The 12,446-nt window shown below is 33.0% G+C and overlaps 1 protein-coding gene across 1 annotated transcript; it reads left to right on the top strand.

Annotated features, from left to right (window-relative positions):
• Nucleotides 1-1,061: 1,061 nt before the first annotated feature.
• Nucleotides 1,062-7,661, top strand: LOC128559078 (uncharacterized). Its single transcript, XM_053550093.1, has 2 exons — nucleotides 1,062-2,400; nucleotides 7,531-7,661. The coding sequence occupies exons 1-2, from the start codon at nucleotides 1,603-1,605 to the stop codon at nucleotides 7,561-7,563; spliced, it is 831 nt and encodes a 276-aa protein (XP_053406068.1). The 5' UTR covers nucleotides 1,062-1,602; the 3' UTR covers nucleotides 7,564-7,661.
• Nucleotides 7,662-12,446: the final 4,785 nt, after the last annotated feature.

Here is a 12,446-nt window from a genome sequence, read left to right as displayed (position 1 = left end):
AACGTCATGAGGTGTCTACATTTCACAACTTATTCGTTTTGCAAGAGCTAGCTCAAATTTAAAGGATTTTAATGATAGAAACCTTCATATCACCAAAACATGATTGCAGCAGTGTTACTGTTATGATAAGCTACGGTAAGCTTTCAGCACATTTTACTACAGATCGTCCTAACTGTTAAAGAATTATGACACTAACTTTAAAACACTCTTAAAACTTGGTCTTTCCCTCCCGGAATACTATGGAGATGCAGTTTATAAAATTCGGAAAATCAAACATAGTCCTTATTTTAATCAGATATTTGTAAAATGTGTTAAAATGTTTATCAAAAGATGATACAAGAAGATGGTGAAGCACCCCTCTACAGTTAATCGCTACGCTTTCCTATTTGATGATACTGTGTCTTATAAATTGTAAGACTCATTGATGTTTTTCTCCTAAATCCTACATCAAAAGGACTTAGGGAGTGGAATTTTGTCTTGCAGCTTTTCTTAGTCGAGCCCTTAAAAGATAGGCTCTTGGTGGTCTGACTTCAGACAAGTTGTTTAGTACATTGGTGTAATCATACTTTCGATATACCATGATTTTATGTTTTACATAACATGATCTGGCATTACTAATGTAAGAGCCTGTGTTGTCTAACTTTCTGAAATAGAGTAAGTGAGAGGATGGCATGCCCTAAACCTGTTTTAACCCCCGGTTTCTTTTAAACAGGTTATTGACTGTTCCAATGCGCTGTCCCTGTTTACAACATGTCCGTCTTGTATATTTTTTGTTGCGTATGTTGTCTTCTTTGTTGTTATTAGCGTTTCCTTCCTCTTTCTCCCAATCGCCCCCTCCTACTGCATTTGCTCACCCTTGCTTTGGCATCCACTCCCCTTTAAATGTTGGCTGTCGAAATCCTTACGCGGTGCCCGATTGTATTTCTTTTCTGCTTCTATTGTGTTTGCGTATGTGTGTTTTTGCGTCAGTGTGTCTTAGACCTTGTTCTACAGTGTTGTTATATCATACTTGTCTGTTTATCTATGTAAATTTGTTGTGTGCTTGTGCGTTCGTGCGTATGCCTGTGCGTTCCCTTTTGAATATTCATCCTTGTTGCAGTTTCCCCCTCTACACCCTATTCCTTCCTCTCGCCCTTTATCTATATTTTGCATAAATTTTTTGAAGCAAGATGCGCATGCGTGAACCGCACAAGTCAATTTTTTTTTCCATGTCAAAATATATTTATTTTACAGAAAACAGAAAACTTTTAAAACTTCTTTTACGAATTATTGTTTTTAAGACATCTTGGACATTTTACAGTTGGTATAGCATTAAAGATCGGCAGAAATCATAGTTTTTAGGAATTTTCACCTGAGGTCAGGATCAGTGAGCGCATTGTTACATCTGGATCGCAAGACGCTCTTGAAAATCTCTACCAAAACAGTGACCTTGACACTTATCAGAAAACCCGGAAATGGCAATGTTTCAAACTGTTATTGTACTTTTATCGTCGTGCTGCAAAATGAGGTAGCTCTAGCGACTGATTGCCAGACAGAGTATTGGCCTGATATACATAAAACACATATAACATAAAAATTGTTGAAAATTCATTGCAAATTCTGATGAATGACTATCTAAAAGATACTTTTTGGACACCAGATGCAGGATCTCTATCTATATGCATATGCTTTTGTAACCAGTGTACTGTAGATATATCATATGTGATGTACTACCACCTCACTCACACCAGGCGTGTCAAATCTCAGCCAGTAGAAATCAAAAACTATATTAAATTGTACTTGATTATTTTGTCAGGCGACATTGCGTCAAGCCCAGGACATATCCGTTATCCTTGTGGAGGATGTTACAGGCCAGTGGCCAAAAACCACCGAGCAATATATTGTGAGGGTTGCTACTTCTGGTGGCATATTAAATGTGTTCATGTGACACCCGTTGAATACAATTCACTTGCAAACAGCGAGGACCCATGGTTATGCCGTGAATGCTCAAATTTTCATTTTACAGACAGCTTTTTCAGTAATTCATATATATCCATAGATGATTCCTACACTTCAGCAGACTCGGAAAAAATTCTTAACAACTTCGAACCAATGACAAAAACGAGACAACAACACCCAAGAAGATTTATATGTGCCTGCTTAAATATTAATAGTTTACGAAATAAGTTTTATAGTATTCAGGAAATTTTGATAGAAAATACTGTTGACTTATTATTCATTTTAGAGACAAAACTTGATGATTCTTTTCCAAATTCTCAATTTGCAGTTGACAATTACCACATGTGGCGGGCTGATAGGAATTCATATGGTGGAGGCATCATTGCATATCTACGCTCAGACATCGCTGGTGAAAGACGCCCAGAATTGGAGTTTAAAGGCATTGAATCCATCTGTATCGAGGTAAAATTGAATCAAACAAAGTGGATCATTTTTGAAACATATAAACCTCCATCTCTGAACATAAAATTTTTGAAGAAAATGGTGATATTATTTTAGACAAATCTTTAAATAAATATGACAATTTGTTGCTAATTGGAGATTTAAATTTCAATATGCTCATTGAGGAAAAGTGTCTGCCACTTAAAAATACTTGTGATATATTTGGTTTAGAAAATATCATAAAAGATCCTATATGTTTTCCTATTAATAGTAGCCCTACATTATTAGATGTTGTGTTAACCACTAGCAATCATGTAAATTTTGACTGTGGGTTAAGTGACTGTCACAATCTCATAGGAATATAATTTAAGCAGGAAATAGATAAACTGAAAAACAGATTCAGAATCTATAGGAGTTTTAAACATTTTAATACTGAAAATTTTAACTAGGATTTATCAAACATTCTTTTAACTTTAGACAATTGCGAGACAGACGTTAATAAAAGGTATAATGATTTTAGTAAATTATTTATTGAGACTGCAAACAAACATGCTCCCTTAAAGAAGAGGAGGGTTCTCCAGAGACCAGCCCCTTTTATGAATAAAGCCCTAAAACATGCCATATATAAAAAAAGAATGCTCTTTAATAAATACAAAAAAAAAATAAAACATCAAAAAACTGGAAAAAATTCAGGAAACAAAGAAACTTAGTCACAAGCTTGAGAAGAAAATCTTTGAATAAATACTTTATTGACAGATGTGTGGGGGGATGTAAATCAGCTGATTTCTTGCTTACTGTAAAACCTTTTCTTACCAATAAGGGCAACATCAAGTATAAAGATACCATTTTACTGGAAAATAATAAATTAATAACAGATCAACAGGAAGTATGTAATGTGTTTAATGATTTTTTCTTTAACGTGGCTAAAATATAGGTAACAACTCAATTGAAGTAAATGAAAATCATCCAAGTAGTGTAGAAATCAAAGAAAACACTTTAATTAAAACTGAATAAACTTTTAAACCTGTTAGTCCTGATTTTATTGATAAGCAAATTGACAAGTTATGCATTAAGAATGCCACAGGAGCAGATGGTATTTCCTCTAAACTAGTTAAGCTGGCTAAACCTGTTATCTCAAATTATATCACTTCCATGGTTAACCAGTCTCTTACAACTTCAGCTTTCAAGTCAAGTCAAGTCAAGTCAAGTCAAAAATTTATTAAATGTAACAAAGGCCTCCGGCCCAAAATACACTACATAATATATAGTAAGTGGTTCAATCAGATAGTTGTGATCCCACAAAATGTATACATATACACTGATTAAGTTGAGACACATATTCATAGATTCAGCACACAGTCGACTAGCAAACATATCTTAACATAATAGTTCTATAGGCTGCTGAATATCATAATTAACAGGTGAAACATTATTTCAAAGCTTCTCAAGATACAATGCTGTTTGTTATAACACCTTTTCATTATCAGAGCTAAGTATGTTATAAAAACTTTGTATACTTCTGTCAGATGAATACCAATTCAGAAGATACTGATTACGGATCTCACTAAATTTCTCACATTGAAAAAAAGCATGATATTCACATTCAACAATACTAGTGTTACTTCTATTATAACAAAATTGGCAGATACGAGATTCAAAAGGGGTATTGTTGTGCCTACCAGTTTCAACATGCAGCTTATGGCTTGAACAACGAAATTTTGACATTGCTAGCCTGTATTTAAATGGCAAATTTATTGTAAGGTAACGTTCTGTATTTAATAAAGTTTTAAATTGTTTATAATGGTGACATCTACTTGATTCATCGATAGACTCTTTCCAGTTTTGTGTATGACAATCTATGAGTCTTTGACGAAAAATACTTACGAAGTAGTCAATATCTCCAACATCATGTGAAACCCAAACATAACCAAAACCATACAAAAATAATAAGTGTTTGACCTGAGTAGCCCAGGTGATTCTGCCTACGTTATCTAAAGATTGTAGCATATAATAACACCGTTTAGGGTATCTAGAGTTATCCATCTGTATTAGTTTACACCAATACTTAACACAGTTTGAATAATAGGTTATACACGTTGGTAGTCTGCCACATTCTCCCAAAACAATTATATTATTCGTTGAGTTTTTTACTCCAAGAAATTTTTTACAAAACTTAGTATGTATGGTTTCTATTTCTGGCGAATATTTATATCCCCAAATCTGAGATCCATAGCAGAGTACTGGTTTTACCATAGCATCAAATAACTGAAACAACTGTTTAATGTTAAAATATCCAAATGGCCTTTGATAGTTATACATAGCATATATCGACTTTTGTGCCTGTGACGCTAACTTTTCTTTAGCTGCTGTCCAAGATAAGGTCGGCGTAAATAAAATGCCCATATACTTATAAACAGTCGTAACGCTAACTAACTGGCCACGGAAAAACCATCTTTCATTAATTCTTAAGGGTCCACCATTTCGAAATACAATTATTTCAGTTTTACTGAGGTTAACTTCCATCCCTGTTGAATTACAAAATTGTTCTATTACGTTGAGTTGTTGTTGTAACTTAAATACAGTTTCTGCACAATTTGCAATGTTATCTGCAAACATCAGACATAATATATCGGGTATTGAATTGTCGATAAAAATACCTGAATTACATTTTTCGCGCAGTAATGAGGATAATTGATCAATAAATAAGGACAAAATCACAGGACTACTTATGTCCCCTTGTCTTGTACCAATGTTACACGGAAAATAATCCGTTACTCTCCCCGTTGATGTCTTAACACAAGATTGTAAATTTTGATACATTTGAGCAAGGATCCTGAGAAAATTACCGTTTACACCTTTAGATTGTAAACTTTCAAATAACTTTTTATGGTTAATCTTATCAAAAGCTTTCTTGAAGTCGACATATAGGCCGTAAAAACGACCACCAGATCTAGACAAGTATTTCTGAGCCATGGCTTGTAAACAAAACACGTTATCAATGGCAGAATAACGACGTCTAAAACCTGCTTGGGCTTCATCAATTTTTTTATTGTTTTCAGCCCACGAATATAAACGTGAGTTCATTATATTAGAAAAGATTTTGTACATTGTGGTAGTTATAGATATACCTCTATAATTGCTCGGATCATTAAGGGCTCCTGACTTATGTATTGGACAGATTATACTTTGACCCCAAGAAGTGGGGAAACTCCCACTCATGAATATCTTGTTAAATAGAGCGCATAGTACATGAGCTATTATATCATCTTTATACTTATAAAATTCTGCATTCAATCCGTCATTACCTGGGCTTTTGCCGATTGCTAATTTTAAAATGGAGTTTTTAGTTTCCTCTAAGGTAATTTCCGAATTTAGAAACTGGTCGCGGGGACCCTCATCATTAATAACAATGGCTTCTGCAGACTCATCAAATAACAGGCTACTGAAATATGTAAACCATTCATTTGCTGAAACAGTTAAACTATTTACGCTCTGATTGGGTCTAGATTTCTTCAGTACTTTCCATAACTAATTGATGTTATTACAACATTCAACGAGTTTAATGCGTTCTCTACTTTGAAAAGCATACTTTTTCTGATTTACAGCATTTTTAAAAATACTTTTCCTCTCTTTATAACATTCAAGGTCTTGATTACAATTTGTTGCTCTAAACTGACGCAGAGCCCTATATTTACTGAGTTTTAATATTTCGCACTCTTCATCCCACCATTTTGGTTGAGTTACTGATGATGTGGTATTGCTAGATTTAAACTACACTAGCATATGTGATGCTGCTTCTTGATATACATTAGTTAATGTACTAACTGCTCTATTTATGTCTGTATTTATAAGATTGAGAAAGGAGGCTCTGTGCTGTTCAAAAAGATTATTAAAAACAGTGAAAAAAGTATGGCTCTTATTAGAATCCCATTTAAATTTCGGAAATATCATTCCAGATGTACTCTCTGAGACCAATGATACTTTAAACATGGCACAACTCACTCCTTTACATAAGAAAAACAGCAATCTTGAGAAAGGCAATTATCGCCCAGTCAGCATCCTTCCAATTGTGTCTAAAATTTTCGAACGTGCAATGAACACCCAAATCGTTGAATTCTTTTATCAGCATTTTAATATATATCTTTCTGCATTTAGGCCAAAAGTTGGGTGTCAAACAACATTATTAAGGATCATTGAAGATTGGAAACAAGCGCTCGATGAAAAAAAAATATGTGGCAGCAGTCTTGATGGACCTGTCCAAGGCCTTTGATTGCCTTCCTCATGATTGCTGATTCTTAAATTAAAACATTACGGAGTTAGTGATAGTGCATTAATGTTAATTACAAATTATTTAAGTAACAGAAAGCAATGTATTAAATTAGGTCATTTTACTAGCAGCTTTCAACATATACAAGGGTGTGCCTCAGGGCTCTATCCTTGGGCCTGTTTTATTCAACATTTTCATTAATGATATTTTCCATTTTGTAAAGAAAAGTAACTTGTATAATTACGCAGATGACAACACACTATCTCATTCGGATCACAATATTAATGAAGTAAAAAATACTTTAGAACAGGACAGTCTTTCTTTAATACAATGGTTTACTGACAACAAAATGCAGGCAAATCCTGATAAGTTTCAGGCAATAGCTTTAGGACCAAAATCAAACAAAAGTAATCTTTCCATAGATTTAAAAGATACTTCAATTACTTGAGAAGAGGAAGTCAAACTTTTAGGAGTTACAATAGATTTTAGATTAAATTTTAAACTCATGTTTCAGATATTTGCAAAAAGGCTTCTAGACAGTTAAATGTGCTAAATCGTATTGGGAAAAATCTTTGTAAATTAGGAAAACTTAATATTTATTACTCTTTCATAATGTCAAATTTCAACTTTTGCCCCTTAACCTGGCATTTTTGTGGTGAAATAAATACAAATAAAATAAAGAAAATTCAAGAAAGAGCTTTACGGTTTATTTACAATGATTATACATCAAACTATCTATCTCTCCTAATTAAATCCAACCTACCAACCTTAAAAATTAGAAGATTAAGAACTATTGCCTTAGAAACATTTAAGATTATTAACAAACATGCACCAGTTTATCTTCATGATCTGATTACAGTAAAAAATAATTCATATTCTTTTAGGTACAGCAACACTGCAGAGGTTCCGCAAGTTAGAACCACAAGGTATGGCCTGAACTCTTTCCGCTCGGCAGCGCCCAGATTTTAGAACTCACTCCCTCAGCATTTCCGTGAGGAAACAAACCTGAGCCAGTTCCGGAGTCTGATCAATGCCTGGAGCGGACAGAGTTGCAGATGCTCTTCATGTGCTGTTTTGAGTTAACCTCTGTTACATGCTTATTTTCATTCTGCTTTTGCTGATTTTATTTTGTTGTGCTTGCTTTTACCTAAGCATAGTATTTCTAATTGTATTTTATTACAGGATTTTTTTTTGCTTCTTTGCTTGGTGTACATTGTACCTGCATTATTTGTGTTATGCTTTATGTTTGTATGCACGCTATATAACGTTTTGTTTTGCTGCAACTATCGAGATGCAGGTGCTAATCAGGTCATCTTGTTTTAATTCTATCTTATAGGTGTTTTAGTTAATCAGACACACTCGTGCTGTCTTTTATTTTCAGTTTTTATCTGATGTTTATCTAAGGCATCTTTAGGCTACGGTCAAGATTAGCACCAGTACCTCAGCTTTTCTTTTTAAATGTAAATGTGCTGTTCATTATGGCGTTTTAATAATATGTGTGCAAATGCTTTTTTACTCATACTAAAATTGTGTATCAATTGTTATTAGGGATGGGAACGAATATTCGAATATTCGAATATTCGGAAATCGGTCGAATATTCGAATACGAAAATCAAATTCGAATATTCGTAAATTATTGTATATTTTTGTTCAAAATAAGTATCATTGATTTTGGGCAATATGAACATGCTAATTACACAGAATAAAACCATGTCATGTTTGTTTATCGAGTATCAAAAGATGTCCAATTAACAAGAAAGTAGCAATGCATAATTGGCAGGGGACATCGTTACGGATTAACAGTTTGCAAAAGGCGTCATTGTGTCAGATGCATGTCAAAAGATGTCTAATTAACAAGAAAATTGCAATACATAATTACCTGGGGTCATCGCTACGGATTAACAGTTTGTATTGGCGTAAATGTGATATATTTTTATCTTTTGTTCATTTTTATTGGTGCCTGTTTCATGTAACAAGTTGTAGAATTTTTTTTTCGAAAACAATACCAAACTTGTAGATATTGCCGATCTTTTCACAATATTTTGTACGACGTTTCAGACCATCCGCAGAATCGGTTTTCATCCGCAATTGGCCGTATTCGAATTAACTTTTGAAGTACTTTATAATAAAATCAAGATAACATATGACTGATGCATAAGTTCATGTTGAAGGAGGTTTAAGTTTGCCTTACTTGCTTTTTACACGACGATTTTTACACGTCGATTAAAAAATTTCAAAATGGCGGCGGTAATACAACAGCGCGTCACGTGTTTAAATGGGACGACCTGCTATTTTTAGATAAAATTGCGACGGTCTAAATTATAATCGTTTTGATTTTTTGTATCATTTTGAAGCTAAAACACTGAATTAGTTAAATATGTTCATGATTATACTGACAGAATCGTGAAATAAAATGCTAGGATCGGCGGGTTTTGCTAAGTAGGATCGGGTTACCCGAAACAAACATTTTCTGGCCTTATTACGCACGATGATCCACGCTGTAAACAAATGAATACGTTATGTATATGCCAATCACTAAATAAGAATTTAAAGCTTCCATTAAAACAAACCGAATATTCGAATATATTCGAATATGGCAAACCGAATATTCGAATATTGATTTCAGTATTCGTTCCCATCCCTAATTGTTATATATTCGTTAAATAAGTCGGTCAATAGCTATTCATAGCTAATGTTGATTTGTTTTGTACCATACCGACAATAAATAAAATTTGTATTGTATTGTATTGTATTGAAGCAACCCGTCTATAATATTTTTCCGTTACAGCTTCTTTTTGTAGTGGGGCTACTTTGCAAATGCGTGGTTCTGAGTCTGTGTTTGTAGTGTCCTGTGCTTCCGAGAAATCTACACTTACTTATTATCTTATGCAGCTGAATCTGTTTAGTTGAATGAAAAACATGTTTGTGAGTGACAACATTTCTTTTGCAACATTTTGTACAAAATGTCTTCATTTCGTTTAAGCAAACATGCAGAATGGATTTCAGCACGACAAGGATAAATGGTCAAAACCGGTTAACCAATGAATATATGCATAAGGAATGTTAATTTTAATGTAGTACAATAATTCGAATTTACTGAAATAAACGTAGATTACAAGTACTTTTTCGCTTTGAAGTATAATTTATATTGCATCAGTATCTTACATTTAGATTGAACTAATATTTGAATAACTAGAGGTAAACGGAAACATTTCTCTATTCGTATTTCAAAGTTCAATTTAATATGATTTTTGTTCTAGTAGGAACATTATGAAAAAGGTGGAACTACAGATCGAAATATAGTGAGAGGAAAATACTATAACTGACTCAGCAGGTTATTTCCAAATATCCATGAGTACAAATTTGAAGAAAGGTGATTGTCAAAATGCATCGTTTACTTATAGTACAATCAGAAAGAACGATATTTTAAAAACTATTATTTCACTCTCTTTCTCAATTGTTAAGTCAACTTTTATAACTACATTTATAAGACAAGTGGTAATAAAACATTTTGGCACACCTTTCTAGTTTGTAAGAGATATATTTCAGAGACTTGAATTATGTATGTCAGCCAGTGATATGTTTTATCTTTCAGCTGTTATAAGTATAAGCAGGTTCAAGGAATTGCACTGAGTCAGTTGTGAGTTTCAATTCTTAAGCGCTTCATGCAGCGGAAATTTCGTGATCTAAGAAAGTAAGATTTTCTGCGAATTTGAGCATTCAATATGCTACATATTGTATTTCATGTATTAGAAAATTTGATATAACCCTGCAATAATTCTGAATAAGGGTATATCCAATTATGCTCAGGTAAGAGCAAGGATTTAATTGATAACTTTTATCTTTATATTTGTCAGGAATAATTTTGTCATTAAATAATTATAGATCAATGTAGATTCTAAGAATCGCACTGAGTCGTTCACGAGCTTTACCTCGAAAGAACTTCATGCTAGAACAGCGAACAATTTATCTTGGAAACACACACTATTGTTGTTCCAATTGCTCAATATATGGATAATGAAAGTATGTTTTGATTAAAGTAAGAAAGTGTACAAATGCCGTGTGGCTCTACGAACGTTAAAAGTCATTGATCACTGGGTCTGAGTAGCATTCCTATGCTTTTACGGTTATTCAAAAGAATAGCGACATAGTTAGCAGTATATTGTGTTATTAAACACACCTTTCAATTTCAATTTTATTTTTTGAAATACATCCTGAAATACTTTATATTATCTGCAAAACATATGTGGGCTTCTATTTCCAACTTTTACTTCCCTAGCAGTAAATATTTGTAGGAGAAATCTTTCAAATAAAAACCAACTGCACTGAGCTGTGTGTCAGCTAAAATACTTTGCTTGAATGGTTCACAAGGAAATGCACACAATTGCCAGTTCAAACGAAAGGTTGCTTCACATTTTACTGTTGGTTGTTTCTTTTCGTTATCACTAATTTTGTTCATCCGTACTGAATACAGTTTTGAAAAACACAAAACTGCAATGGCATTTCTCATATTTAATATGTTTTAAGGATTTGATTCTTCTATCACTTCTGATAAGCAAATTATTAAGATAATCTAGCAACCAAATGAAGAACTTATAACCAATTTCAGTCTGTGATCTAGAACAATATGCATACATTAGTAAGTGTTGCTGTCTCATGGTCTTCAAATAATCAGCTGTTAGCTGTTATAACTATATTGTGTATGTCTCGATGTCTGAAGTTTATTGTCCTCCACATCTTGATTTAAGACTTATCATAAGTAATATAAAATATAACAGGACATTATATTTAATTTCTTTTCCTTCAAAGCCTTAATTTTACTCATTTATACATGAAGCTTGCTGCTGTTTCAAACACAATCACATGTGAACTGTTTAAATTCGCTATTTCTCAAGGATTTAAGACCTCATATAATCATATTGTGAAACTATAGTTTTCTCTTTTTTTAGTTTCAAAGCCAAATTAAACCAATAAACAAAGAATGTTTAAATGTATCTTTTTGCTTTTATAATTTATTATTCAGTATTGGATTCAAAATGTTCAAAAAGGCTCTTTTATGTTGAACATGTATAATATATTTAAGAACCTGCCGTACATTATATGTCACAATGGCCGTATTACTCCATTAATAACATCGTTCTATGCTCTTTGCTTACCACCGTAATAACATACAATATTAGGTAACAGCATTATTCATTTTAGCTTGTATAAAATGTGTCACTTATAAGGGTTACAATAGCATTAAACGTTCCAATGAAATCAATGGAATACTGTGTTTTTCATATGTCAGTACTTTTTCCAGATGATAGTCATTACAAAGGACCTCGGACGTTTTTCTATTCAGACTGCCTATCCGGTTAAGGAAAAAGGGACATAGGGATAGACTTCTGAAATTGCATAGTTACGATAGTTGAAGACCATTTCTTGATAAATGCGACTTCATTTTACAAGTTTATGAACCAAAAAGAAGACTTTGTAGACATTTCTTATTCTCTTTTCTATTAAAATATGAACATAAATCATTTTTTTTACGTTTTAAACATCTTTCCCCCCAGTGACGCAACAAAATAGTTCACATGCCTTTGTAAATAATTATTATATACGTATGCTGCAAAAAATGGTACTTGGTCACGGGGGGAAAGTGTTTAAAATTGAAAAACTACGTACAGGGTGTCAGCAAATAAATTTTTACATAAATATTTGACACTTATTGCATGTGTTTCCTAAACCTTACATATCTACAGCTTTATTCATTTTTGTAAATATTTCAAGCACAGAAAACAATAAACTAAATAAATAG

This window comes from Mercenaria mercenaria, chromosome 8 (assembly GCF_021730395.1).
Source record: "Mercenaria mercenaria strain notata chromosome 8, MADL_Memer_1, whole genome shotgun sequence".
In the NCBI taxonomy this organism is placed as follows: Eukaryota; Metazoa; Mollusca; class Bivalvia; order Venerida; family Veneridae; genus Mercenaria; species Mercenaria mercenaria.
This window is presented reverse-complemented; position numbering and strand designations above follow the sequence as displayed.

Excerpts from the sequence above, each read along its gene's own strand:
- LOC128559078 (XM_053550093.1), top strand. The coding sequence starts at position 1,603 with ATGAATGACTATCTAAAAGATACTTTTTGGACACCAGATGCAGGATCT. Across the intron at positions 2,401-7,530 it reads TTGAATCCATCTGTATCGAG|GTACAGCAACACTGCAGAGG; the intron begins GTAAAATTGAAT and ends ATATTCTTTTAG.